A 22,281-nucleotide genomic window follows, 5' to 3' on the forward strand; every position below is an offset into this window, starting at 1 on the left:
GCCCTTCAACAACAATCACAGATATCCCCGCATCTTTAATCCTCAATTGCCAAGTTCAAGTCCATACGAAGGTCATCAGTAAACTAACTACTTGACTAGTTAACTACGGCAGCTGAGAACACATTGCCCTTTATTGACCGCCATCATACCTTGCTATCTTAATGTTATTCCCGGGCTTTTGAAAAGTCGGAGGATGGTCACCTTAACGATATGGTACATCGTATTCTCGACATCATCTGCTCCGCACTCTTACAGATCCAAGGCTTTCAATAAGGACTCATTTAGACCTCTTAAACCTTCGTTCTCTTTGATCTGAACAGAATACGACATGGGCACCCCCTCCCGTCAGGGCTTCCTGTCATATTTGGCGAGTCAACGGGGGGCATTAACTTATCGTTATTGCAGAATGGTTAATAAAAGCTGGCCTGATCCCAGGTTTTTATATCATCTCTTCCCATCCCGAGCCGAACGATTTACCATACAACACCAAATTCAGAGGTTATAGAACCTCTTCTTCATTTATTTCCACATAACATGCCTCGCTTCACGAGTCCATTCGATGGAGCCCAGCTCTTCTATAGAGATTATCAGCCGAACAAAACAGAAGTAGAAAAAACAAAAGCCAGCGCTGGTATCCACCCACGGCTGGCCAATGCCTTCGCTGATGTTCGACCTGCGAAAGTCAACAGTATAGATGCATTGCCCCTGACCGACGTGGTTTCGGCAATAGTGACTGGAATGGTCCCGAACCGGGGATGGAACAGATAGACTATAACGTATTTGCGCAAGACACGGCCCATCTGTTAGAGAAACTTGACATTGGACCGTTTATCTTTGTTGCCGCAAGCATGGGACCAGGAGAAACACTTTTAGCTTACGAACGCAGCGAATTCGTTCGAAGTAACTGCATGGTAAAAAACCATTTACCTGTTTATAACTGTAACTAACTAATATAACATCAAACTGCCCAGGAACTTGTTGACACCGGACTGGCCAATTGTAGGGATTCTTCTGGGTAGGCCCCGCGCTTCCATTTCCTCTGGCTACTCCAGAAAATCCCACTGCGCCATCGCGCGAATTGTGGGACTCGATGCTCGAAGGATTCCGTAAATCACGAGCTGATTATAACCCATGAAGCTCTTTCGCCTTCGCTATTCGTCCTATCATCCAAGCGGACGATATCAGAGTTCACAACTCCGCCGACTTGAAAACATTGTTGCAACGGCTGATGCCATTGCTATTGAGCGATGCGTTCAAATTTATTACAAGCTTTAGACCTCACAGACCGCCTGCAGAAGCTTGGTACAAATGCTGATGTCCCTATCATGTGCGTTCATGGGGATCAGGACTTGGGCTGTCCCTACGAGGCAAGTTCCAAAGTCATCAAGGAAATTATTCCCAGGACGAATGTTAAAAGTGTAACTACGAGTCAGGCGCTCACTCACACGGTAAGGACTAATCATTCCGCCTTCGTCTTTCTACATGAAACCATTGACTCACTATCGTTTGCTGATCTATCCTATTTGTAACAGGTCTGTATCTAACACACAGTAATGAATTTCTTGGGGATTTTGTTGGGCTTCGTTGACAGATTGCACTGGCCAAACGTCTTACTAACGTCCAGATGGGACTCTGGGTCCGTTTGAAAAGATATAGTCAGTCAATTAGTTAACTTATTTTCACCCCGGCATGTTGACATTTAGCATATTGTTATTCCACGGTATGATGGAAAGTTGTTGCAACCCCACATGTTTTTCATGATTAGAAAGTTGTCCCTTCCAATCAGCAACGTTTGCAAAAAAAAAAGCCCATCTGTTCTTTTTTTCGCACCCGTGAAACCATTGTTGAACGTTGAATCGAACAGCAAAATCCAAATACCTCTCGATCACCTGACGGCGTGTTACAGATTCCTCATAGGTACTCGAGAGATCCATGGATGGACTATTAGTTAGATTGTGACTAGGTTAGAGATCTCCGCAGGGCGGGTTGCTTCGGCGCTTGTTGGGCTAGACCTTGCTCCAGCCAACCATTGCATGGGGAGGCAAAAAAAGAGACAGGGCAGGGCAGGGCAGGGCAAGGTCCGCGGGACAAAACCCAGCCGAACCTTGGAAGAAACAAATATAAAAACGTACAACCTATAAGTTATCTTCCAGTTGTATTTGTCTTTGAAAACACCTTTTTTTCACTTTTCCTTTCGTTTAACTAAATACCTTCTTCCCGTTATCACCCCCACCCCTGCTGCAATGTCTACCAAAACGAGCCCCGCTGCACCCCCAGTGGTGATGGAATCGATCACCCAGAAAATCGGCAATACGCCTCTAGTTCGCCTCAATAAAGTGCCTCAAAGCCTGGGCATCAAGGCTACCGTCTATGCGAAGTTGGAGTATTTCAATGCCGGGGGCAGTGTGAAGGACCGAATTGCACTGCGCATGGTTGAGGAGGCAGAACGCAAGGGGAGGATAAAGCCAGGAGATACCCTAATTGAGCCAACAAGCGGAAACACGTAGGTCATAGATATGTGCACCCTTTGTTGTATTAGTTATTGAAGTGGAGTGGGGTTTTACTGACCCCGGCGCCATTGGCGTATTCAGAGGTATCGGGCTTGCTCTTGTTGCAGCAGTAAAAGGTGACAGAGCCCTTAACTTCTCGTCGACATAGCTACTTGATGGGACTGTAATTTCTAACTATGCACATATTGACGTGCAGGCTATAAAACGATAATCGCGCTCCCAGAAAAGATGTCCGCTGAGAAAGTTTCCGTCCTGCGTGCTTTGAATGCCACCATCATCAGAACACCCACAGAGGCTAGCTCCGACTCCCCAGAATCACATATCGGTGTCGCAAAGCGATTAGAAAAGGAACTACCAAATGCCTATATCTTGGACCAGTATGGAAATGAAGATAACCCTCTCGCGCACGAGTTCGGCACAGCAGAAGAGATATGGGAGCAAACTGCAGGCAATATAAAAGCTGTGATTGCCGGGGCGGGGACAGGTGGCACAATCACTGGGGTTGCCCGTGGCCTTAAAAAGCATAATCCCAACGTCACTGTTATTGCGGTAGATCCTTATGGGTCAACACTCGCCTTGCCGGAATCATTAAATCAGGAGCACCTGAACGAGCCGTACAAGGTTGAAGGTATCGGCTATGACTTCGTCCCTGATGTGCTGGATCATGGAGTTGTTGACAAGTGGTATAAGACGGGTGACAGAGAATCGTTTCAGTATGCTCGACAGCTGATAGCTGAAGAGGGCCTTCTTGTTGGCGGGAGCAGTGGAAGTGCGATTGCTGGTCTTGCGAAGGCAGCCAAGGACTACAATTTTACGGAAGATGATGTTATTGTTGTTATTTTCCCGGATAGTATTCGAAGCTATCTAAGCAAGGTATTATTTCATTCCTGTTCATTCGAACGTTTATGCAGAAGTAACCTGCCTAATATGTTTGGTAGTTTGCGGATGACGATTGGCTTGCCGCGAATGATTTGCTCCCCACAACTTCCCAAGAGACAGAACCTGGGTCACCAGATGTACTACAAGCGCGGGTGCCAAAGGATCCATTCTTGGGAGCCAAGGCCAAGGACCTTAGATTAAAGCCAGTGACTACTGTCCTATCAAATTCCTCATGCGAGGCAGCCATCGAAATCATGAGAGATAAAGGCTTTGATCAATTACCTGTGCTAGCCCCTACCGGAAGGCGTTTGGTAGGTCTAGTCACTCTCGGAAATCTCCTCAGTCGCCTGTCTCGTGGCAGGGCCACGGGCAGCAGCCCCGTCTCCGATTGTATGTTCAACTTCTCGAAATTGTCAGAGGTAGTCACGAATCCCAGAGACATCATGCGGGCTGCCCCAGAGCTTGACCCGGACTCTGTGGATGGATCAGGATGGGACGCGGGAAAGAGGCGTAAATATGTCGAAATCACGCTAGATACACCTCTCAGCGAACTGAATCGTTTTTTCAAATGGAATAGCGCTGCGGTGGTTACGGAGAAGGGAGAGAATGGACAAATGAAGCCGGTGGCTGTGGCTACCAAGGTGGATTTGTTGACTTGGTTGCTACACCGGAAAAAAACGCATCCATGATTGTTCAGAGGGTTTATATATATATATATATTATTTCCCACCCTCCCTTCTCCCTTTGGTCTCTCCAGCTCACTGCTGGTTGATGGATAAATTTTCCAGTTTGGTTGGATTCAACGGTCTCCCTTTTTCTTTTCAACATTATGTTTATACCTTCCCCACTACCCTTGGGGATACGATGTTAAAATGTGTAAATACACACAGCATGGGTGATGGATTAGAGTTCTATTTGATTCAGCACCAAATACTCCGCATCTAAGGGGGCTATTATATTTCGAATGACCAAGACTCAAGGGACACACTGCACACCGTATATTCGTCTATTCACTCGGTAAATGAATGTGTCGGAAACTATTCGTAAATAAGACACCTCATAATCGATTGTCGGTGTATATTAAAATATACCAGCACGCCGTATGCATACAGATCATAAGCACATCCCAACCCACTCCTCCCAGCGCCGTATCCCACTCCCACGGTTGCCGGCATCATCACTCAACACCTCGCCCCCCATCACATCAACCTGAATCCCCATCTGCTCCTCCAGCATCTGGAAGCTAAACGGCACCCCCTCCTCATCACCACCCAGCATGCCTTGTTCCTCTTCGGCCAACACATCCACACTAGCATCCAACAATCCCTTTTTTCTCGACCAACGAATCTTCTCAATCTCAGATTCCAGCTTCGCTCTAACGGAACCTGGTGGCAGGGCCGTGAATATGTCCTGTTTATTAGCAGCGACCAGGACAGGAATTCGGGGAACCTTCTTGGACGATAGTGGTGATTTTCTGTGCACGCGGTTTTGCAACGTCATGAGCACGTCGTGTAGGTATGTAGCTGCGTCCCGTAGAAACTCATCGCTTTGGGACAAGGTTGCGGAATCGAGCATGAAAATTACACCGCAGAGCCCATCGGGACCCTTTCTTTTGGGATTTGATAGGGATGCCAACAATGCGATCCCCTGGGATGCGCGAAGTTTGCCATGGCCCGGGGTATCTCGAAGGCGGTAGGTAATTGGGTTTCTGGCTGCTTCTTTGAATGATGGGTCGTTGACTGAGCGGTATTTGTCGGAGCCAATATGCACGGTTGGGGGGAGAGTTACGGAGATAAACGAGGAGACTTGGGAAGTGTGTGTGTCTCTCGGGGGCTTTTGAGACTGAGACGTTGACCGTTGTTCCAGCTAAATTTATGTAGTTAATTCATGCCAGCACAGCATAGCAGAATTGTTTCAAGCGTGGGATCTGGACTTACGAGTGAACACAATGCTGTTTTCCCAGATCCACTAGGCCCAAGGAGGAGGAAATCTCTTGAGGCACTTTTAGGGGAGGATCTGTAGAGGATGAAGTGTAGGAAAAACGGGAGGGAGAAAGCAATGATGGCAGTGAGGAGGATTACGACCGGTTTCCCAGAGAGCAGTGTGGTAGCTATTCCACTGGGGGACCAATCCATAGTATGATTGCATCTACCCCGGAATTAATCTAAAAAAGGATATATCTATATCTATATATACTTGCACATATATCTCGAGAGAGAGACGTTCAACATGTTGGCAATTTGGCAACCGGGGTAGGTTGAAATCACAGATCTCGTGATCCGTGACATTGCCTAGCGCCGGTAATTCTGTCACCTCAGTACGTTACCCACCCAATCGTTCGACGGTGAATTTTCGGTATCTTTTGTATTGGTGTAGTAAGTTATTAGTGGGCTCTGTTTTAACTCATTTACCGGATGGATTTATTTTAAGTTGGACAAATGATATTATTTTAACCCGCAACTAGTGAACGAACTAGTTGGATATCAGATCTTTACTCTAACTACGAAAATAAAAAGTGATTCTGCTTTTTGAAATTGCTGGCCTTTGTTCCATCAGAGTATAGAGATGTATCTGGAGATTCTTGCGTAAAACTAACTCCAGTTTATTCATGCAGAGTGATGAGTGGTTGTTGGACCCAAACCCAAGACACGGTAGAGACGAACCACGTCCCCACGTAGCAGAACAGGGTTAAACTCCCGGATTGATCTCCCTCAGCCTTTGACGGGCAGTATCCATTCATATTCGCTATCTCAGACTTTAGAATCTCTCCATTAGTTACTCCAAAGTACTCAGAGCTGCTTTCTCTTTTCTCTTTTCTCTTTTCTCTTTCTCTTTTTTCGATTCTCTGTGCCTCTTTCGTTACACCTACAACCGGTCGCAATGAAACAGCAACAGCTTCTACTACTTACGCAGTTTGTGCTCGCTGCCTCCGCCACAATTGAGTTCACAGCGCCTCCAGCTGGATCTGTCTTGAAAGGCGGAAGTGTCCTGAATGTTGAATGGCGACATTTGGGAAATGATACGGAGTCATTGGCCTCTACTCTGTTTGATCTTAAACTCTGCGCCGGGGGTAACCGGGAAGATTCCTATGTATGCGTTCTGTTTCTCACCGTGTCAACTCAATTGCTATCTTTTCTCATACTTAAAACTACCATATTGACTTTGGCATGCCTCTTATACCACAGGATTGTTTTATGTTCATAGCCAGAGGCAGATCTTTTGGCCAGGGAAACTCCGTCTCTGTTCCAGTCCCCGCCAACATTGGTGGAAACGAGCCCAACGCATAGTAAACATAACCCTCCCAATATGTACCTCTCGAGGAATAAAAAAACAAACCGAAATAGAACGGATACACTGACCCATTCTCAAAAATAACTCAGCTTCCTCCAAATGATAATACACATACCTCAAGACCCCCAACCCGTCAACTCCCAGCGCTTCACACTCACCGACATGACCGGCTCTTTCGACCAAAAACTCTTAGTCGGCATAGAAGACATATCCTCCACCACACACGGGCCTCCTACCTTTAACGAACTGCGCAAAAGACAAGCAAATTTACCCTACGAGGAACAACAGGGTACCATCTTGTATGCGCCCCCGCCCGTTCAGCCACCGACGAGAATCTCCCTCAAAACCGCTGGACCCTTGCACCCCACGAGTTCCTTTAATATTGCAACTTCTTACCTGCCCCCAGCGACTGTCATGACGACCGTAACTGCTCTGCCTACGTTTACGGTGATGAGCATTGAGAATACGGTGGGTTGACCGTTCCTTTTATAAGCTTGTGGTTTATCATTTCATGTATTCGTTTTGACTGTTTGGCTGTTGCTGACTTGATGTCACTTTTCTGGATGGAATGTGCAGGCTGCTCCAGCGCCTGTTGATGAAGAGATGCAGAAGTTTTTGAACAGGTGGAAAGATTAACTTCGACAACTGCCTCTCCACCTTTTATCTTACTAGTTTTTGTGGCATGGATGCGTCTGTTATGGTTATGCGCTATGGTATTTAAAAACGGGCATGGTGTCCGGTCGATGGTTGCAATTGCACTGGCACTGCTTTGGAACATGCTGAAAGGGCGAGATATGGTGTGTAGTATGAATTTATCCTCGATTTTTTTCTTTCTTTTCGTATTGTTTAAAATGCTGATGAATCGTAACTTCGAGATATGCAAGAATGGATGTACTTTACGGCATGTTAGAGAAGAGTTAATAGCAAGTTTCAGTATGACTGACTTGATTTGTATACCAGTAAAAGCTATTCAAAAAAGAAAAGAAAAAGAAAAAGCAAGATCAGCTCCAATATGCATAGATATGACGGTTGGTCTGATCGGGAGATTGATAGGACGTATGTACTGAACCCAAAAAGAACGCCGATCGCTGTCCGTGTTCTATTTTAAATACTTTTAGTATTCCCTCAAAAACCCCTCTGATAACAAAGAGATGGGAAATCTAGTAGGTCTGAGGAGAAGAAAACAAAGGCATGGACACATTGGCATCATGATGTCTCATAAAACTCAAAAAAAATCTTCACTCCCACCTCCTGGAATCATGGGTTGAGCTTTACAAGAACTTCCCAATCATTCCAGCATGTTGAAAGGGATAGAAAAGAATCAGCAAAATAGGCAAACTTAGCCCAGGTCAAAGCCATAATCAAGCTGCCCGCGACTGGGGTCGACTTAAAAGCCTAAACCGTTCATCCGTCCCAGGAGTACTGGGCCGACTCGACGCCTCTGATGTCTGAAAGAACGCAATATTCTCCCTCAACGCCACATACTCACTATCCGCATACCCCAGCACAGACTGAATTTGCGTGCTCCGTAGCCCCTTTATCCGCGCAATCTCATTGCTGCCATAGTTAACCAGTGCCCGTCCGACTTCCCGCGGCTCCTCGCCCTGATGCGGGAAGTCACCGTTCAAGGCAGAGGTGGAACGTCGCTCAACCACGACCAGCCGTACGGATTCTTGTTGGCCGAAGTGACCTTCGACACCTACTACGCCAGCGGGGAGTAAGCTGGCTTTGTTCAGTGTGGCGTTGTAGGCGCCAGAGTCAATGTATATTGTGCCATGAGGAGCGAGGCCGTGTAGTAGCCAGAAGGAGCGCGAGTGGATGGGGGAGGTTGATGGGAGGAAGCGGGTGTGTGCGGGTGGTGGTGGTGACAGTGGAGAGATGGACTTTTCATCTCTAGTTTTCATTGTGGGAGAGGGAGAGGTGGCGTTGTTGTGCGGGTTTGATTGGAGGTAATTGATGATATCGCGGATATTTCCTGGCCGTGAGCTGCGAGTGATTATGGTCGTGACGCCCGCACTCGTTGCTAGACGTGCTGCGACTATCTTCGTGCTCATCCCGCCAGTGCCCAGAGAGGATCCTGCGGAAGATACGTCGACTTCAAGGTTGGATATGTCGGATACTACCTCTATCACCTGTGCGTCGGGGTTGGTGCGGGGATTGGATGTGTACAAACCGTCAACGTCGGTCATCAGGAAGAGATAGTCCGCACTAACCATAGCAGCAGTGATGGCAGATAGGGTATCATTGTCTCCAAATTTGATTTCCTACAAATTTAGATTTGTTATCTGGGAGCACTTGTCGTATAACACTATCTACACTCAGTTCATCACTCATCGTGTGATTACGTACCGAAACCGCCAGCGTATCATTTTCATTCACAATCGGAACCACTCCCATATTCAAAAGTTCAGTTAGGGTGTTTTGCGCATTGCGGTATTGGTTTGTCTGCACCGATTTCCTTATTAGCTTCCATTCAATGCATATAAATACCGAGCGCACTCACATCCGCAATGTCACTCCTCGTCAATAGGACCTGAGCAACTGGCTGCCGCAGATGTGCAAACAAGCTATCCCATAGACTCATTAGTCTGCACTGTCCAACTGCTGCCAAAGCCTAGAATTATGGTTAGCCACATATAAAATAGGAGAGATAGCAACATCAGATTCAAACCTGTATTCGAGGGAGATGAGCCGGCCTAGTGTCAACATCCATCCTCCGCAAGCCCACCCCGACAGCTCCCGATGAGACGAGGATAACTCGATGCCCATCCTTACGAAGCTTTGCAGCCGTCTCGACGATGAGAGTCAGATTGGACAAGATGGGTTCATGTGTAACTTCACAGACGATGGAGCTCGTCCCTTTATATTTTTGAATGGAAATACATTAGCTTTTGGTAGATAAGGTAAATAATAATAATAATAATAATAATAATAATAATAATAATAAAATAAAAGGGAAATAATATGAAGAGGACGAAGACGAAAATATTAATTAAACTAATCGCTTACCCAGCTTAATAACGATAGTAAAAGTCCTTTGACCTCCCATGTTGATGTTGATGTCGCCGTCTCCAGTGCTTTCTCCTTGCCCGGAAGTCTGGCTCCCACATTCGTGAGGCCTTCTTCCAGGAGAAGAGGAGGAACACGAAAATGAATCCACGGTCCAAGACACATATAACACCCCCCTAAATATTTACTGAGAAGCGTGGTGCTCCGTCATAGGGCGTGGGAATATCGAATCGCCTTCATGTTACTATTTGATTTTCGTCCCGCCTTCGACTTTCGTTTCCTTGAGCATGGATCTGCCGGCTGACACCGCTTTTTCGAGTTCATCCTTCTTATTGGGCTGCATATAATCCCTTACTTGACGGATTGCATGAGATCAGAGGAGAGAGGGATATAGGGAGATTTGAAATCACTATTGAACAATGGAGGAAAGTAAACCATCAGCCGCCAATTCGGGCACAGTGCGGCCAGCCAAAGACACCGGCTTCACACCAGGCGACGACATATGGACGCAGATGAAGAACATGTTCTCGATCCTGACGGGGAAGATGACAGACGAAGGACGGGAACAGTTTCTACTCGCGCGAGACATTCGAAACGAGGAAATCGATTGTAAACGCTGTGAGGACCAGCGCGACTATCTTATAAAATACAGTGAGTTGTGTCTGCCGCTCAACTGTGTATTTGGAGATATGATGCTTACCTCGTTTTCTAAATGTAGGCCCTATAATTCGCTTTCTGCAAGACAACATCAAGCAGCTAGGGGGGGATATATCTAGCTACAACATCCATTGCAGACGCTGCACACAGAGACAAGCCGGCGGGTTTGACCCAGAATACGGCATACGGATATGCGCCAACGCTATGAAGGACCAGGGTCACATAGAGGACACCATGGCGCATGAGATGATACATGCCTACGACCACTTGCGATTCAAGTTGGATTGGACAGATAATTTGAGACACGCGGCTTGTGCGGAGGTTTGTCGATTTCCTTTCCTCTCCCATATTGCGTTTGGATATACGTGTATTCAACAGGAGTCTAAACGTGTCCTACATTTAGATCCGAGCAAGTTCATTAAGCGGAGAGTGCAGATGGGCAAGAGAGTTCTTCCGGCGCGGCCAGTGGAAGTTAACACAGCAGCATCAAGAGTGTGTGCGGCGTCGGGCGGCGCTATCAGTCATGGCCAGGCCGGCTTGTAAGGACGCGGAACAGGCGAGGCAGGTCGTCGATGAGGTTTGGGACAGCTGTTTCCGAGATACCCGTCCGTTTGATGAAATCTATCGATGAAGAGTAATTTCTTGCACATTGTGGCTTTAAATTTTACTTTATTTTATTTTGTACTTTATATGTTTGTACAAATTACTAGAAATCTTGCAGAGCAGGTGGCGTTTATTTTTCGACTGATTGAGATTATTGATGAGAATGTATGGAGCATTAAAAACCGCCCATACGACGTTTATGAGACTAAACACACAGTGAAGTACGTGTACTATTGCTATGCAATCAACGTGCATTATTGATTCTGACACCGAACTCCAAAGCTTAAAAACAACTTGACGCTGACGCTCAATCGTACTCCGAACTTCCGTCAATATCATATCCATTGCAAAACTCCGTTTATAAACCCCAGAAGGATTACAAGATAAGGATATTAGACACAAAGCAATTTACTTCTATTTGCTCTCTTTGTTTCCTGAGCTCCGCTTTGTTGCCCGCTCGCCTTTAAGGCAATGTTTGATGATCCATGGGTGTTGTTGCACATCTTCGAGAGGGATTCGCTTTTCCGGGTCGAGAACCAGCAACTATTCGCCAAGTTAGCGACAGCAGCTTACATTAACATTGTGAGTTCTGAGTCTAACCTTTTTGATGAGATCCTTAGCTTCAGGGCTCACAAATGATGGTACCTTCATTTCACCCCTTGCGATCCTCCGCTGTGTCATAACCGGAGTGTCTTCGAACGGAGCCTCCCCGACGAGGAATTCATATGTAAGAACCCCCAAACTCCACAGATCAACCTTCTCGTTGTAGTAATTGTCCTGCGATCCAGGTCGAAGCATTTCGGGGGGCAGGTAGTCCAGGGTGCCGCACATCGTATTCCTCCTGTTATTTGGAGCATGGACACTCCAGCCGAAGTCGCTGATTTTGATTTCACCGTGAATGCCAACAAGAATGTTCTCCGGCTTGATATCACGGTGCATGACGTGCTTCTTATGTAGGTATTTCAATGCAGCAGCCATCTGGGCGATGTATTGCGCAGCCTTCCATTCGGGGAAACGGTTTTCTTTTCGTAGATGCTTGTACAATTCTCCGTTGCCCGCAAACTCCAGAATTAGAAAAACCCGCTTGCTGTCGTGGAAATGGCCATATAAGCGCAAAATGTTTGGATGTCTCAAATTGCTTTGTATCTCGATTTCTCGACGCAGTTGCTTTTCGACTTTGCCCTGAACCAACTCGCTCTTGTGCAAGACCTTCAGGGCGCAGACAAAGCCAGTTGATCGTTCCCTAGCAAGATATACTCGTCCAAACTTTCCCTTTCCTAGAGGTTTTCCGATTTCAAACATCCCTAGGTGGAATTTCTTTGGGGCAGATGGTTGCTCGTATAAGAGATGGGAAGAGCGTTGGACAATAGAAGTTTCCTCGTTGGAAATTCGGGAAGAGGATATTAGACTGATATTTCCCTGGGGTCTTCGGGGAGATGAGCCATTGGTGTTATTCTGCAAGGCGTACTTAAGCAGGTTTGAGCGGTTTGCATTGCTGTTAAGTTGAGCTGTTGATGCTGAAGAGCTCAAGGTGGTCGTTACACCGACCTGGTCACAAATTAGCCAAATCACTAATAAAACATTAACTGATTTACAAGAAAAGCATTACCTTTGATTTCTGATAGTATGTGGAGTTGCTAGGAGGCTCATTCTCGTCATTGACAGAAAGATGCTCGAATTGAGCTTCGAGAGTCTTCGACATTGCAAGCCCCGAGACAGATGAGATAAAAACGGTTGTGGTAAGTATTGAAGAGAGTTGGAATTTAAAAAGAAGAAGAAATAGAGGGCAAACACTTATAATAAATTACTTTGGAGTGCAGCTGACAAGAGCCAGATCCTTGCGGGTGTAGTGTGAGGGTGTTCTGTGTGTGTATAAAAATGATGATCCCAGGCTGAAGATGGTTTCGTTGTATTTACAACAATCACAGCCGCCGTCACCCCAGCAACGTTCGGATCAACTTTTTTCCCGGCACCTGACCACAGGGCTTGCCGGCAGCACGTGATCTAGATAGCGCGTATATCCCGAATGAGGATCACCGAATGAAGATATGTATTCGATGAGATATTAGCATGTGAAGGTTGACTATGTTTTGCACGGCGGCGCGGAATTGGGGGTGCTGGCCGGGTTTGACTGGTTGTTGATGCTCTGTCTGCTTCACGTGATCTAGATAGCTTCCCGAATGGGAGGATCAAACGAACGCGATACTTCGTCAACATCTAATCACTACATCTTGAGAGGGACGTTGATTCATTTAGTAACTACGGAGTTCTACGTATATATTATTATTATTATTATTATTATTACTTATTTAACACCTGGAGGCATGTGATCAGCTGACTAAGAATAGTCTGCCGTCGCGGCCACAGCACCTCCCTAAGGGTATCAGGCGTGCCAGTGCAGCAGCTAGTCTGCTGCCTGACATGTCTAGTCAGCTGAAGCCCTCTTGAGAGTCTATGTACAGAGTAGCCCCCATCCTGGAGGTTCTGAATGGTGTAGTAGCTGAAGATTACAGGACTGAGGAAGCCAAGGGCTTCTAGGGTGGTGTGTAGGGGTGATGAGAAATGTATATAAGAAGCATAGAAAAGAGAGAGGGGGAGAGAGAAGTCAGATGTTGAACAGGTTCTAGTAGCAGTGTTGGATGTCAATGAAGAAGCAGGTATTAGTGCACCAGATAGAGAAGGTCATAGCTTCTCTTACTGTGCTGAGAAGTCAGTCAATTGCTTTCTTTGATTCTCAGCATGCTTCAGAGGTTTTAATTCATTCAATGTTCTGGCCTTTTCAGCAAAAGAAGAAGTGCTTGAGGGTCTTATCTCAGCTGCAAGAGCAGGTGAGGAGTGCATTGTCATGTGCTCATCTGTGATGATAGGCTGCAAAGTCATCATGGTCTGTTCTAGCTGCCAGCAAGTGGCCTAGGTTCCTTCAGAGGAGAGTGAGCTCAGGAGAGGATTCTTTTGGCATTGGGATATTGAGGTTCTTGTATTGTGATGTGCTATTGAAGCTTCAGTATTGTTGCAGTGAGGCATTGAAGCATTCTTTAGCATAGAATTTGGCCCACATCAGAGTCAGAGTGTAGTGAGTGCATTTCATTGTGCAGGCTGACTTGGCTGCAGCATCTGCAGCATTATTGCCTGAAATCCCAGTGTGGCCAGAGCACCATTGAACATAGACCTGTCTCAGACCAGCTGGATCTGAGCTCTGTTTTGTCCAGGACCTGCAGAGTTCATTGAACTTAGCAAAGATGAGAAAAGATGTTCATGTGAATGTGTCTGTGTAAAGTCTTATTGCAGCCTCTTCATTGTCTAGAGCCACTATAATGTGCCATGTGAACATAGAGAAGGGGTTCTGTAGTGCTGTCTTAAGACCAGCAACTGCTGCAAGCACTTCAGCATCAAAGACCTCAGCAGTGTGGCTCAGAGGCAGCTTATCAAGCTTCAGAGATTGATTTGTTCCTCAGTATAGACAGTAGCCTCTGTCTGAAACTTCTTGACTGTCTTTGAAGCCATCAGTATATGTGATGAGATTGAGAGAGGATACAGCTTTCTGAAGTCAGTTTTGAAAAGCTGCTGGTCCTGCAGCTTATCTCACAGCCTCAATTTCTAGTGTCTTTTGCTCTCTATTTGGTATGCCAGAATTGTTTCAAGGAGGCAAGGACTCTGAGCCAGATGTGATGGCTGTTGTTTTAATGTTTCATCTAATTCATTTAAAACATGAGATGTATCATCTTTGGTGTAGAGAATGTGACAGATCAGCTGCAGCTACATGAATGGCTAGTCAGTCATGTATTCTTTCTAGCCAGGCTTTGACTGGGCCCCAGCTTGATTCACATAGAAGAACAGAGGTAGATGTTGTGGCAAAGACAGGTAGAATGGCTCAAGCAGCATTGTTGAAGACTATCTGAATCTTGTCAATGACTGCCTGAGAGGTTCACTTTGAGAATCAGATCTCAGCTTCATAAAACAGAGTGCTGAAGACACAGCTTTGAGTTGCTTGTCTGAGCAAATATGTTTGATTTCTGAATGAGACTTCATTTAGTGATTTAATGTGTTCTGTAACAATTCTGACTTGAGTGCACACAAGGTGAATATGTTCTCTGAAGAGTAACTTTCTGTCAAAGAAAACCTCTAGTCATCTGATGTAGTTATTGAGGGAAATTGTCTGTTCATTAAAGAAGATGAAGGGCTCTGAGTACTTGATTTTTTTATGAAAGTATTGAAGCTTCATCTTGACTGAGTCAAATGAGATTTCATTGTCAATACTTCATTTCAGAGTGTGATTGAGAGAATTCTGAAGCTGACTTCCTACTCACTCAAGGGAGCTTTCAGTCTTCAGAATTGCAATGTCATCTGCATACTCAAACTGGCCTTTGATAAGCTGGAGGAGGGGTTCTATGTAGAGCAGAAAGAGAATTGATGAGACAGAGAATCTCTGTGAAAGATCACAGAGAATCTGAAACATCTTCAATTGAACATCATCTAGTTGAATCAAAGCTAGTTGTTGATTGAGAAAAGACACTACCCACTTTATCAGAACTGCCAGCCAGCTCTGTTCCTGTAGACATCTTAGAAGCCAGCCTCAAAGAACTTCATTGAAGGTCTCTTTGACATCTAGAGTGATCATGCCAGCCAGAAGGTATTTGTCCCATGCCTCTTGTACATCACAGGCTAGTGCAGTGGTGAGATCTACTGCAGATCTCTGTTGAACAGCACTACACTGATCTTCTGCTAGAATGTGATGATGAAGAGTGAGATGGGACATTTGTCTAGCTATCAGACACTCCAGCCCTTTGCTGAGGCAGAATAGCAGTGCAATTGAGTGGTAAGACTTTGATAGAGAGTAATCTCTTTTTCCTGACTTTGAAATAATCACCATCTCAGCCTTCTTGAAGCTCTGAGGATGGATTCCTTGATCTATACAGTGTTGAAAGAGTAGAACAATTCAATTGCCTATCACTGGTCATGTCTTTTGAAGAACCTTGGCTGTAATGCCATCCAGACCAGAAGATGTGCTAAGTGTCTGGCAGATGACTCTGTAGACTTTCTGCTCTGTAAGAGGCATCCAGAATATCTCTCTGCATGAGATTGTTGATGTATGCTCTGAAATATCTTCTGTGTCAAGATGTCTGATCAGAAGTGCCTCATGCAGTAGAGAAGATTTGCCAGCACAAGATTGTTCTAGGTGTCCATCAAGATGTCATAAAGAAGGGGTGGGGTCTTGAGGTTGGTATTTATGCCATTTGACAATCTTGTAGACATCTGATAAGAAGAAAGCCTTCTCAATTTGCTGGTGATTTCATGCTCTCTTAGCTTTTCTAATTTCTGTCTGGAATGCCACTTGTTCTGATTGACAAGAGCTGTGTCTACATGCTGCATGATATACTCTTCTGGCTATCTTGACTGCTGGGGTTCATCATGGAGCATGATGACTCTTGAGTTCTGAGGTGAGAGAGCAGAAGTCTTGTAGAGCCAGTTGAAGAGATTTCATGATGTTCATCACTTTCTCATTCACATTCTCATAGACTGATGAGAAGAAGAAAGTGAGTAGTTGCAAGAAGTGATCAGCATCACAGATCATGAGACTAAGCTTCTTCTTCTTAATCAATTGAGTCTGAGTCTGTGATAATTGAACTGTTGTGATAAGAGTTTCATGATCTGAGATGCAGTGCAGTTCAGAAGCAATATGACAGATAGCTGAGTTGACAGCACAGAAGACAAGATCAAATGTGTCTTCTTGTCTATGTGTAGAGGATTCAGCCAGGTTGAGAAGCTGAAGTTCAAAAGAGATTGCTCAGTTATACAGATTCTCTTCTGCTTGAGAATGTCTATCAGTTGTAGAGTCTCATGCTGTGTGTCTAATATTAAAGTCTTCTAATGCCATCCAGAGGATGGTCTCTGTGGTGTGTGTAAGAGAGAGAAGGTTTTGAAGGCCTTGACCTGCATCTGTGATGCCAGATGAGGCATTGTATATGTTGTAGATATTAACTTTTTTGAAGTTAGAGATCTTAACTGAGACACAGACAACATTTCTTGAGATATCTGCTATAGATTGAGTTGATGCAAGAGCTCTTTCATTTCTGACATAGAGCAGTACTCTGAGCCTTTTGATCCAGTTGAAGAAGAGCAGAGTGAAGTGTTTGTATGAGAGATGACTTTTGAAGAGGCAGATGAAGAGATCTGTAGCTATTCAGAGTTTCTGAATGACCACAATGTCACAGACTCTTTCATCTGCTAGTGAGAGAGTGATGTCATGAGAGCTTGACTGTCTTTCTACATTGACTTGATATACAGTGAGTGTAGATTTGTGAGAAGAGCTGTGACTGCTCTTCATTAGTGAAGATTCAGACTTGATGTGATCTTGATGTCTGTTTGAGAGCAGATCATTGAGTCTGTCTGATTGCTCTGAAAGCTAGTGACTGATGTCAGCAGAGCTGAGAGAGGGGATGAGATGAAGTCTCTAGAGTTTAACTCTGAGTTGCTCTTCTCTGCTGAAGTTTGATGAGCTGAGATGAATGCTCTTCTGCCAGCTTCATGTATTGAGTGTAGCTGACAGTGAGAGATGTGTTCTATATGTTCAGAGACTATTTTGAGTCTTGCTGGACAGTCAATGCTGAGAGTGAGATGAGGGTCAAGGCAGTTGCAGCAGTGAGCTGATGTTTGACATCTATCTGAGTGTGCAGGACTGCTGCACTTCTTGCAATGTAGAGATCATGCACAGTTTCTTTCTGTGTGGAAGCTGTGACATCTTGTGCAAATTGAGATCTTTGACAATTTCTTAATTTTGTTAATCATCACTGAGTGACTGAAAAGATGAAGTTTGTTTGAAAAGAGATGTGCTTCAGAGATTCATACTTCAACTCAGATGTATTCTTCATGCAGATTGAAGTCCATGAACTTCTTTGTCCAGTGACAATGAGTGATTGAAGTCTGATGAGCAGTGTCTTGAATCTCAGAAAGAAGCATCTCTTCTGACACTGAAATCAGAGTGATATTCTGTCCTTCAAAGCTGTGTGTTGACTTCTTGATTGAACTGACTACAAAAATGATTCAGAATTTCTGTCACTCAATAAGACAGTCATCTACAGCAGCTTTCAGCTTATCTGCATGTTCAAGAATGAAGACTGTCTTCACTGAGAAGAGAACAGTCATGGTGATTTCTGATGAGCAGTGTCATATATCAGTGATCCAGGTCAGATCAGAGATCATGACACATACTTGTTCATGAATAGCTTGGGGGTCTAGGTCATGAGCAGCATGTGCTGCAGATAGTCTAATCATGACTTATTTGTCTTTCTGTTCTTGATGCAGGGAGCAGTTGGCCCACTGTACCTGCTTCTTGTGAGATTGTCTCATTGCTGAAACAGTCTGAGGGGAATTGTTTGAGAGAATTGTCTTAGCTGTCACAGCAGTAGCATACATCAATGTAGGCTTTGATTCAGTGATGAGGTCTTTAATGACTTTGACTATGCTGTGTCCCATGGCTTGCCTTAGTACAGCAGTCTGGCATGGTAGAGAGTTCTCATAAGTGCAGAGTATCAGGTCCAGTACTGCAGATAGCTTATTGCATAGCTCAAGCACTGCAGCTAGCTCTGCAGAGAAGAAGTTGTTGACATGACTCAGCAGAGCATTGAGCTTATAATTCACTGTGAAAGAGGAGTTCTTCGCGGTTAGCAGGACTGCTTGAGTGCAGTCAGTCACATTCTCAATGGATTCTCCTCCTGGTGAGAGGGCCGGGTGGGGATTGAAGTTGATATTGATTTGATGTAGTTGAGCTGTGGTGGCTGTTGTAGTGTCTGACACGTCCTGGGATGTGGTGTTTTGGGGCTGGGGGGGGTCATCCGGGGGTTTTAGCGGAGCAGAGGAGATTGCGCGGGCTCTCTTCTTTTTAGAGTGAAGAGGAGCCTTGGTGATAGCAATGTTGCTGTTGTTTTGGCTCATCGCAGCGAAAACGACCGAAGGTCGGCAGTTGATGTGTGTTTACCAACTACTATGTTCTACGTATATATTTCGCTAATCGTCTCTGCATAATGTGGGTGTGGGCCACGTGCTAGGGCTGTTGTATTTAGCATCAACCCTAAAACTACATACTTTTCCACCAGCACATGGATGGGTTTGACATTGACCACAACAACTGCTACCGGAGTTACAGCCAGATTTCGACATTGGGATTTATGCACTTCAGCATTTGTCACAAATAAAAAACTAACACACTACCTGGGGTGCTGGAGAGCTAGTTATAAGTGCTGTTAATTGGACAACTAGGTGATCGAAGAAATCCCATTCACCTATAAACAACATGGCCGCGGACAACCACCACGTTGATACGCAGTACCCCTCCGCCAGCCTGCCCAGAAACAATTCAATTACAAGACATGGATTCAAAATTTCAGCCCAAAAACTCCCAATCCTCAAAGCGGGCCCAATCGATGAGATGACCACCAAACTTGGGATTGCTCCTCCTGAGATGATATTTGGCGACAACCATATCACGATTGAGCACCAGCCCTCCGGATGGAAACTGGATTTCAACGCGCTCGATGCTTTAGATCGCGTGGATAAAACTGGTGAGACAATGCTTAAAGTCGCGTACTCGAAGGAATGGCAACAGAGCAGGTGAGCCCAAAAAACCCGAGTTCTCCCTACTATGCTATTTCCATTCATTCTCCCTGACGCGGAACCACTTTTCTTTTTTTTGAATAGAGAAAACACACATCAAGGAATTAAAGAAGTAGTCAAACCGTTTGATTGGTCCTATAGCACCGATTACAAGGGCTCCCTCTCTCCTGACGCAAAACCATTTGAACCATCCTCATCACCTATTCCTATTGAGCTCTTAAAGCGACCAGATCCAATCCTCTTTTTTGATGAGGTTATGCTCTATGAAGATGAGCTAGCCGATAATGGCATTGCTATGTTGTCGTGCAAAATCCGAGTTATGCCTTCTCGACTTTTGCTTCTGTCCCGGTTTTTCATGCGGCTGGATAATGTCCTCTTTCGACTGCGGGACACGAGAGTATATGTGGATTTTGAAACAGGAGAGGTTATTCGAGAGTATCAGTCTAAGGAAGAAGAGTATGACAAGGTGCGACAGGTACGTACAAGCTTTGAATGAAGATACTTGAAACCTTAGGTTTACTAACGGACATGCAGCGTCTGTCCACCTTTCGAGAAGATATTCCCGCTATAATGCGAGACCCGAACAGACTTTCTGAATTATTACCCTTGGTAGACACGAGCTTGGAGCATGTTTTCGTTTGCAGCTGAAGCAAATAGCCTTACTCTCCTCTCTCGCTCTGTTGAACTGAATCGATTCATCATGATGTATGATATACTGTGAATCCAACGTAGATAGTTGAAGCTGGCTCTTACACTTCACCGTTCCGGGCATCCGATTTGTGCGCTATAAATGGACCATTCCATTCCATTACTTTGGATTTGGTATTTAGGAGGCAGATGTCTTTCATCTTCCTGTGCCTGGCCATATAGATATATACCCATTTTCACCTGCAACCCACAGAAATTTAAGATAGACATTTTCTCATATACCCCCATGGCGTCAGCGATATCGGCACATTAAATAGTCCATTCAACCGTAAATATATCCAGCAATTAAAATTAATTTCATCCAGGTATTTTGCAGCGATTTTCTACTAATTTTCCTTGTTCATTAGTTAAAAGATCATGAACAGCGAAAGGTCGTCAGGAGCAGCCTAGCGTCGCAGGCAAACAGTGCAAACATCATATCGCAACTTTCGCTTCACAGAAATATTACGATCACTCAATGCTTTGACATCATTCTATCTTCTTCTACTTCTTCTCTTCTTCTTCTTCTTCTTCTTCTTCTTCTTCTTAAATGATAATAATAGTAATAGTAATAATTATTATAATAGTTTTCCCCTTCCATCTAACCGACAATGTCTTCAAGGCACTCATGTACACAGTGCTCAGATATACTGAGGCTCGCCTTCAAACCCCAGGTAAACTGAAATCCTTCTCAAGGGCCTACTTTCACATCGGTATTAACCGATCTGGTTTGGATCTTGCTGATCAGGCGTTATTCATAGATGCCTCCTCAGAGTCTCAATGGCATTCACAGAACCCTTAGTTCCCCTTACAATGCCTCTGCGCACATAACTTGGGTTACCCGCCACAAAACCCTCAATGCCTCCACTCGATATACATCCACATCCACATCCACATCCACATCCACACCTTCGCAGAACAAGAGCAGAAAAATCCTGCGCAACCTAAAATATGAGCCTGCTCATTGGTCGTCATCATCCTCACCCTCTCAATGGCCATCACCGATATCCCATATAGCCCAGTCTCTTCAGTCCCGCGCCTCGAGGACAACGGAAACATATACGGCGTATGGAGCTACGAAGAAGATGTTCGAGGCTTGCCAACTTCAGGCCGACTATACAATTCCTCAAGCTTCTCAACCTGGCGCAATAGTACCAAAGACTACCCATGGTGAGGATTTGGGCATAGGCGAGGGAGCATGGCATAAAGGTTGGTCAATTTGCTTCGCCGTCTCTGTATCCAAAGCTGCAAACATGCTTTTTTGTATGTAGCACAGATGGAAAAATTCAACCCAAAGAACATCCCCCAGATATATTAGAGACATGAATAATAAAACACTAATCATATAAAACATACAGAACTCGGCCTCCTCCCAACCTTCTCCACCTGGTCCCAGGTCACCTTCCTGCATATGTACCTTATAACCGTGCGTCTGCGCACTCTCCCCTCCCCCGAGAGCTTCCGCACTTACTCCCAGCACCTCCTCGACTCTTTCTCCCACAACGCGGAACATCGCATGACCATCTACCACGGCATGACTATGCGCGGCATCCGCAACCGCTACCTCAAAGACCTCTTCATCCAATGGCGCGGGGTCCTGGCTGCTTATGACCAGGGTCTTGTATCCGGAGACGCTGTATTGGGAGTTGCTGTGTGGAGGAATATCTGGAAGGCATCACACATGAATCCGAAAGCGGGGAATGAAAATCACCTAGAGGATATGGATTGGGAGAAAGTGGCAGTAGTTGTTGCGTATATGAGACGGGTGTTGGTCGGCCTCAGCCAGGTTCCGGATGAGAGTTTGGTGGATGTCGTTAATGGCAAGGCTGCTGATGGTGGTATCAAGAGCATTTTTGGAATTACTCGACAGGATTGGGCCTTGGTTGGGACTTCAAGTAAGGGGATGAATGAGCCGTTTGCTCCCGTCCACAACGGATAAAATGGAATCGTAGATCGATTGGTTGGTTTGTAAACTATGTAGCATTATAGCCTTGATGTACATACAACTGTTTGTGCATGTACAATTAGTGTTTAT

The 22,281-nt window shown here is 45.2% G+C and overlaps 9 protein-coding genes across 9 annotated transcripts; 6 read left to right on the forward strand and 3 right to left on the reverse strand.

Moving 5' to 3' along the window:
* Positions 1–534: 534 nt before the first annotated feature.
* On the forward strand, positions 535–1,672 carry PADG_05300 (uncharacterized protein; the record flags this gene model as incomplete). Its single annotated transcript, XM_010762375.1, has 5 exons — positions 535–606; positions 690–911; positions 1,004–1,106; positions 1,270–1,448; positions 1,592–1,672. The coding sequence occupies 5 exons, from the start codon at positions 535–537 to the stop codon at positions 1,670–1,672; spliced, it is 657 nt and encodes a 218-aa protein (XP_010760677.1).
* Positions 1,673–2,243: 571 nt separating this feature from the next.
* On the forward strand, positions 2,244–4,078 carry PADG_05301 (cystathionine beta-synthase; the record flags this gene model as incomplete). Its single annotated transcript, XM_010762376.1, has 4 exons — positions 2,244–2,503; positions 2,592–2,626; positions 2,707–3,383; positions 3,449–4,078. 4 exons carry the CDS (start codon positions 2,244–2,246, stop codon positions 4,076–4,078), a joined length of 1,602 nt encoding a protein of 533 aa, XP_010760678.1.
* Positions 4,079–4,502: 424 nt separating this feature from the next.
* On the reverse strand, positions 4,503–5,524 carry PADG_05302 (Signal recognition particle receptor subunit beta; the record flags this gene model as incomplete). The annotated part of the gene is made up of 2 exons (XM_010762649.1): positions 4,503–5,255; positions 5,327–5,524. 2 exons carry the CDS (start codon positions 5,522–5,524, stop codon positions 4,503–4,505), a joined length of 951 nt encoding a protein of 316 aa, XP_010760951.1.
* A 745-nt stretch (positions 5,525–6,269) lies between these two features.
* PADG_05303 (uncharacterized protein) lies at positions 6,270–7,316 on the forward strand (the record flags this gene model as incomplete). The annotated part of the gene is made up of 4 exons (XM_010762650.1): positions 6,270–6,479; positions 6,575–6,675; positions 6,770–7,148; positions 7,257–7,316. 4 exons carry the CDS (start codon positions 6,270–6,272, stop codon positions 7,314–7,316), a joined length of 750 nt encoding a protein of 249 aa, XP_010760952.1.
* A 725-nt stretch (positions 7,317–8,041) lies between these two features.
* PADG_05304 (glutamate 5-kinase) lies at positions 8,042–9,729 on the reverse strand (the record flags this gene model as incomplete). Its single annotated transcript, XM_010762377.1, has 5 exons — positions 8,042–8,944; positions 9,030–9,125; positions 9,184–9,294; positions 9,352–9,539; positions 9,690–9,729. 5 exons carry the CDS (start codon positions 9,727–9,729, stop codon positions 8,042–8,044), a joined length of 1,338 nt encoding a protein of 445 aa, XP_010760679.1.
* Positions 9,730–10,108: 379 nt separating this feature from the next.
* PADG_05305 (mitochondrial inner membrane protease ATP23) lies at positions 10,109–10,889 on the forward strand (the record flags this gene model as incomplete). The annotated part of the gene is made up of 3 exons (XM_010762378.1): positions 10,109–10,340; positions 10,408–10,667; positions 10,725–10,889. 3 exons carry the CDS (start codon positions 10,109–10,111, stop codon positions 10,887–10,889), a joined length of 657 nt encoding a protein of 218 aa, XP_010760680.1.
* A 474-nt stretch (positions 10,890–11,363) lies between these two features.
* On the reverse strand, positions 11,364–12,651 carry PADG_05306 (AUR protein kinase; the record flags this gene model as incomplete). The annotated part of the gene is made up of 3 exons (XM_010762651.1): positions 11,364–11,492; positions 11,550–12,497; positions 12,559–12,651. 3 exons carry the CDS (start codon positions 12,649–12,651, stop codon positions 11,364–11,366), a joined length of 1,170 nt encoding a protein of 389 aa, XP_010760953.1.
* A 6,588-nt stretch (positions 12,652–19,239) lies between these two features.
* Positions 19,240–20,280, forward strand: PADG_05308 (uncharacterized protein; the record flags this gene model as incomplete). The annotated part of the gene is made up of 3 exons (XM_010762379.1): positions 19,240–19,556; positions 19,644–20,034; positions 20,173–20,280. 3 exons carry the CDS (start codon positions 19,240–19,242, stop codon positions 20,278–20,280), a joined length of 816 nt encoding a protein of 271 aa, XP_010760681.1.
* A 727-nt stretch (positions 20,281–21,007) lies between these two features.
* On the forward strand, positions 21,008–22,185 carry PADG_05309 (uncharacterized protein; the record flags this gene model as incomplete). Its single annotated transcript, XM_010762652.1, has 2 exons — positions 21,008–21,455; positions 21,605–22,185. 2 exons carry the CDS (start codon positions 21,008–21,010, stop codon positions 22,183–22,185), a joined length of 1,029 nt encoding a protein of 342 aa, XP_010760954.1.
* Between the last annotated feature and the right edge of the window lie 96 nt (positions 22,186–22,281).

Source organism: Paracoccidioides brasiliensis (genome assembly GCF_000150735.1).
Source record: "Paracoccidioides brasiliensis Pb18 unplaced genomic scaffold supercont2.6, whole genome shotgun sequence".
Lineage (NCBI taxonomy): Eukaryota > Fungi > Ascomycota > Eurotiomycetes > Onygenales > Ajellomycetaceae > Paracoccidioides > Paracoccidioides brasiliensis.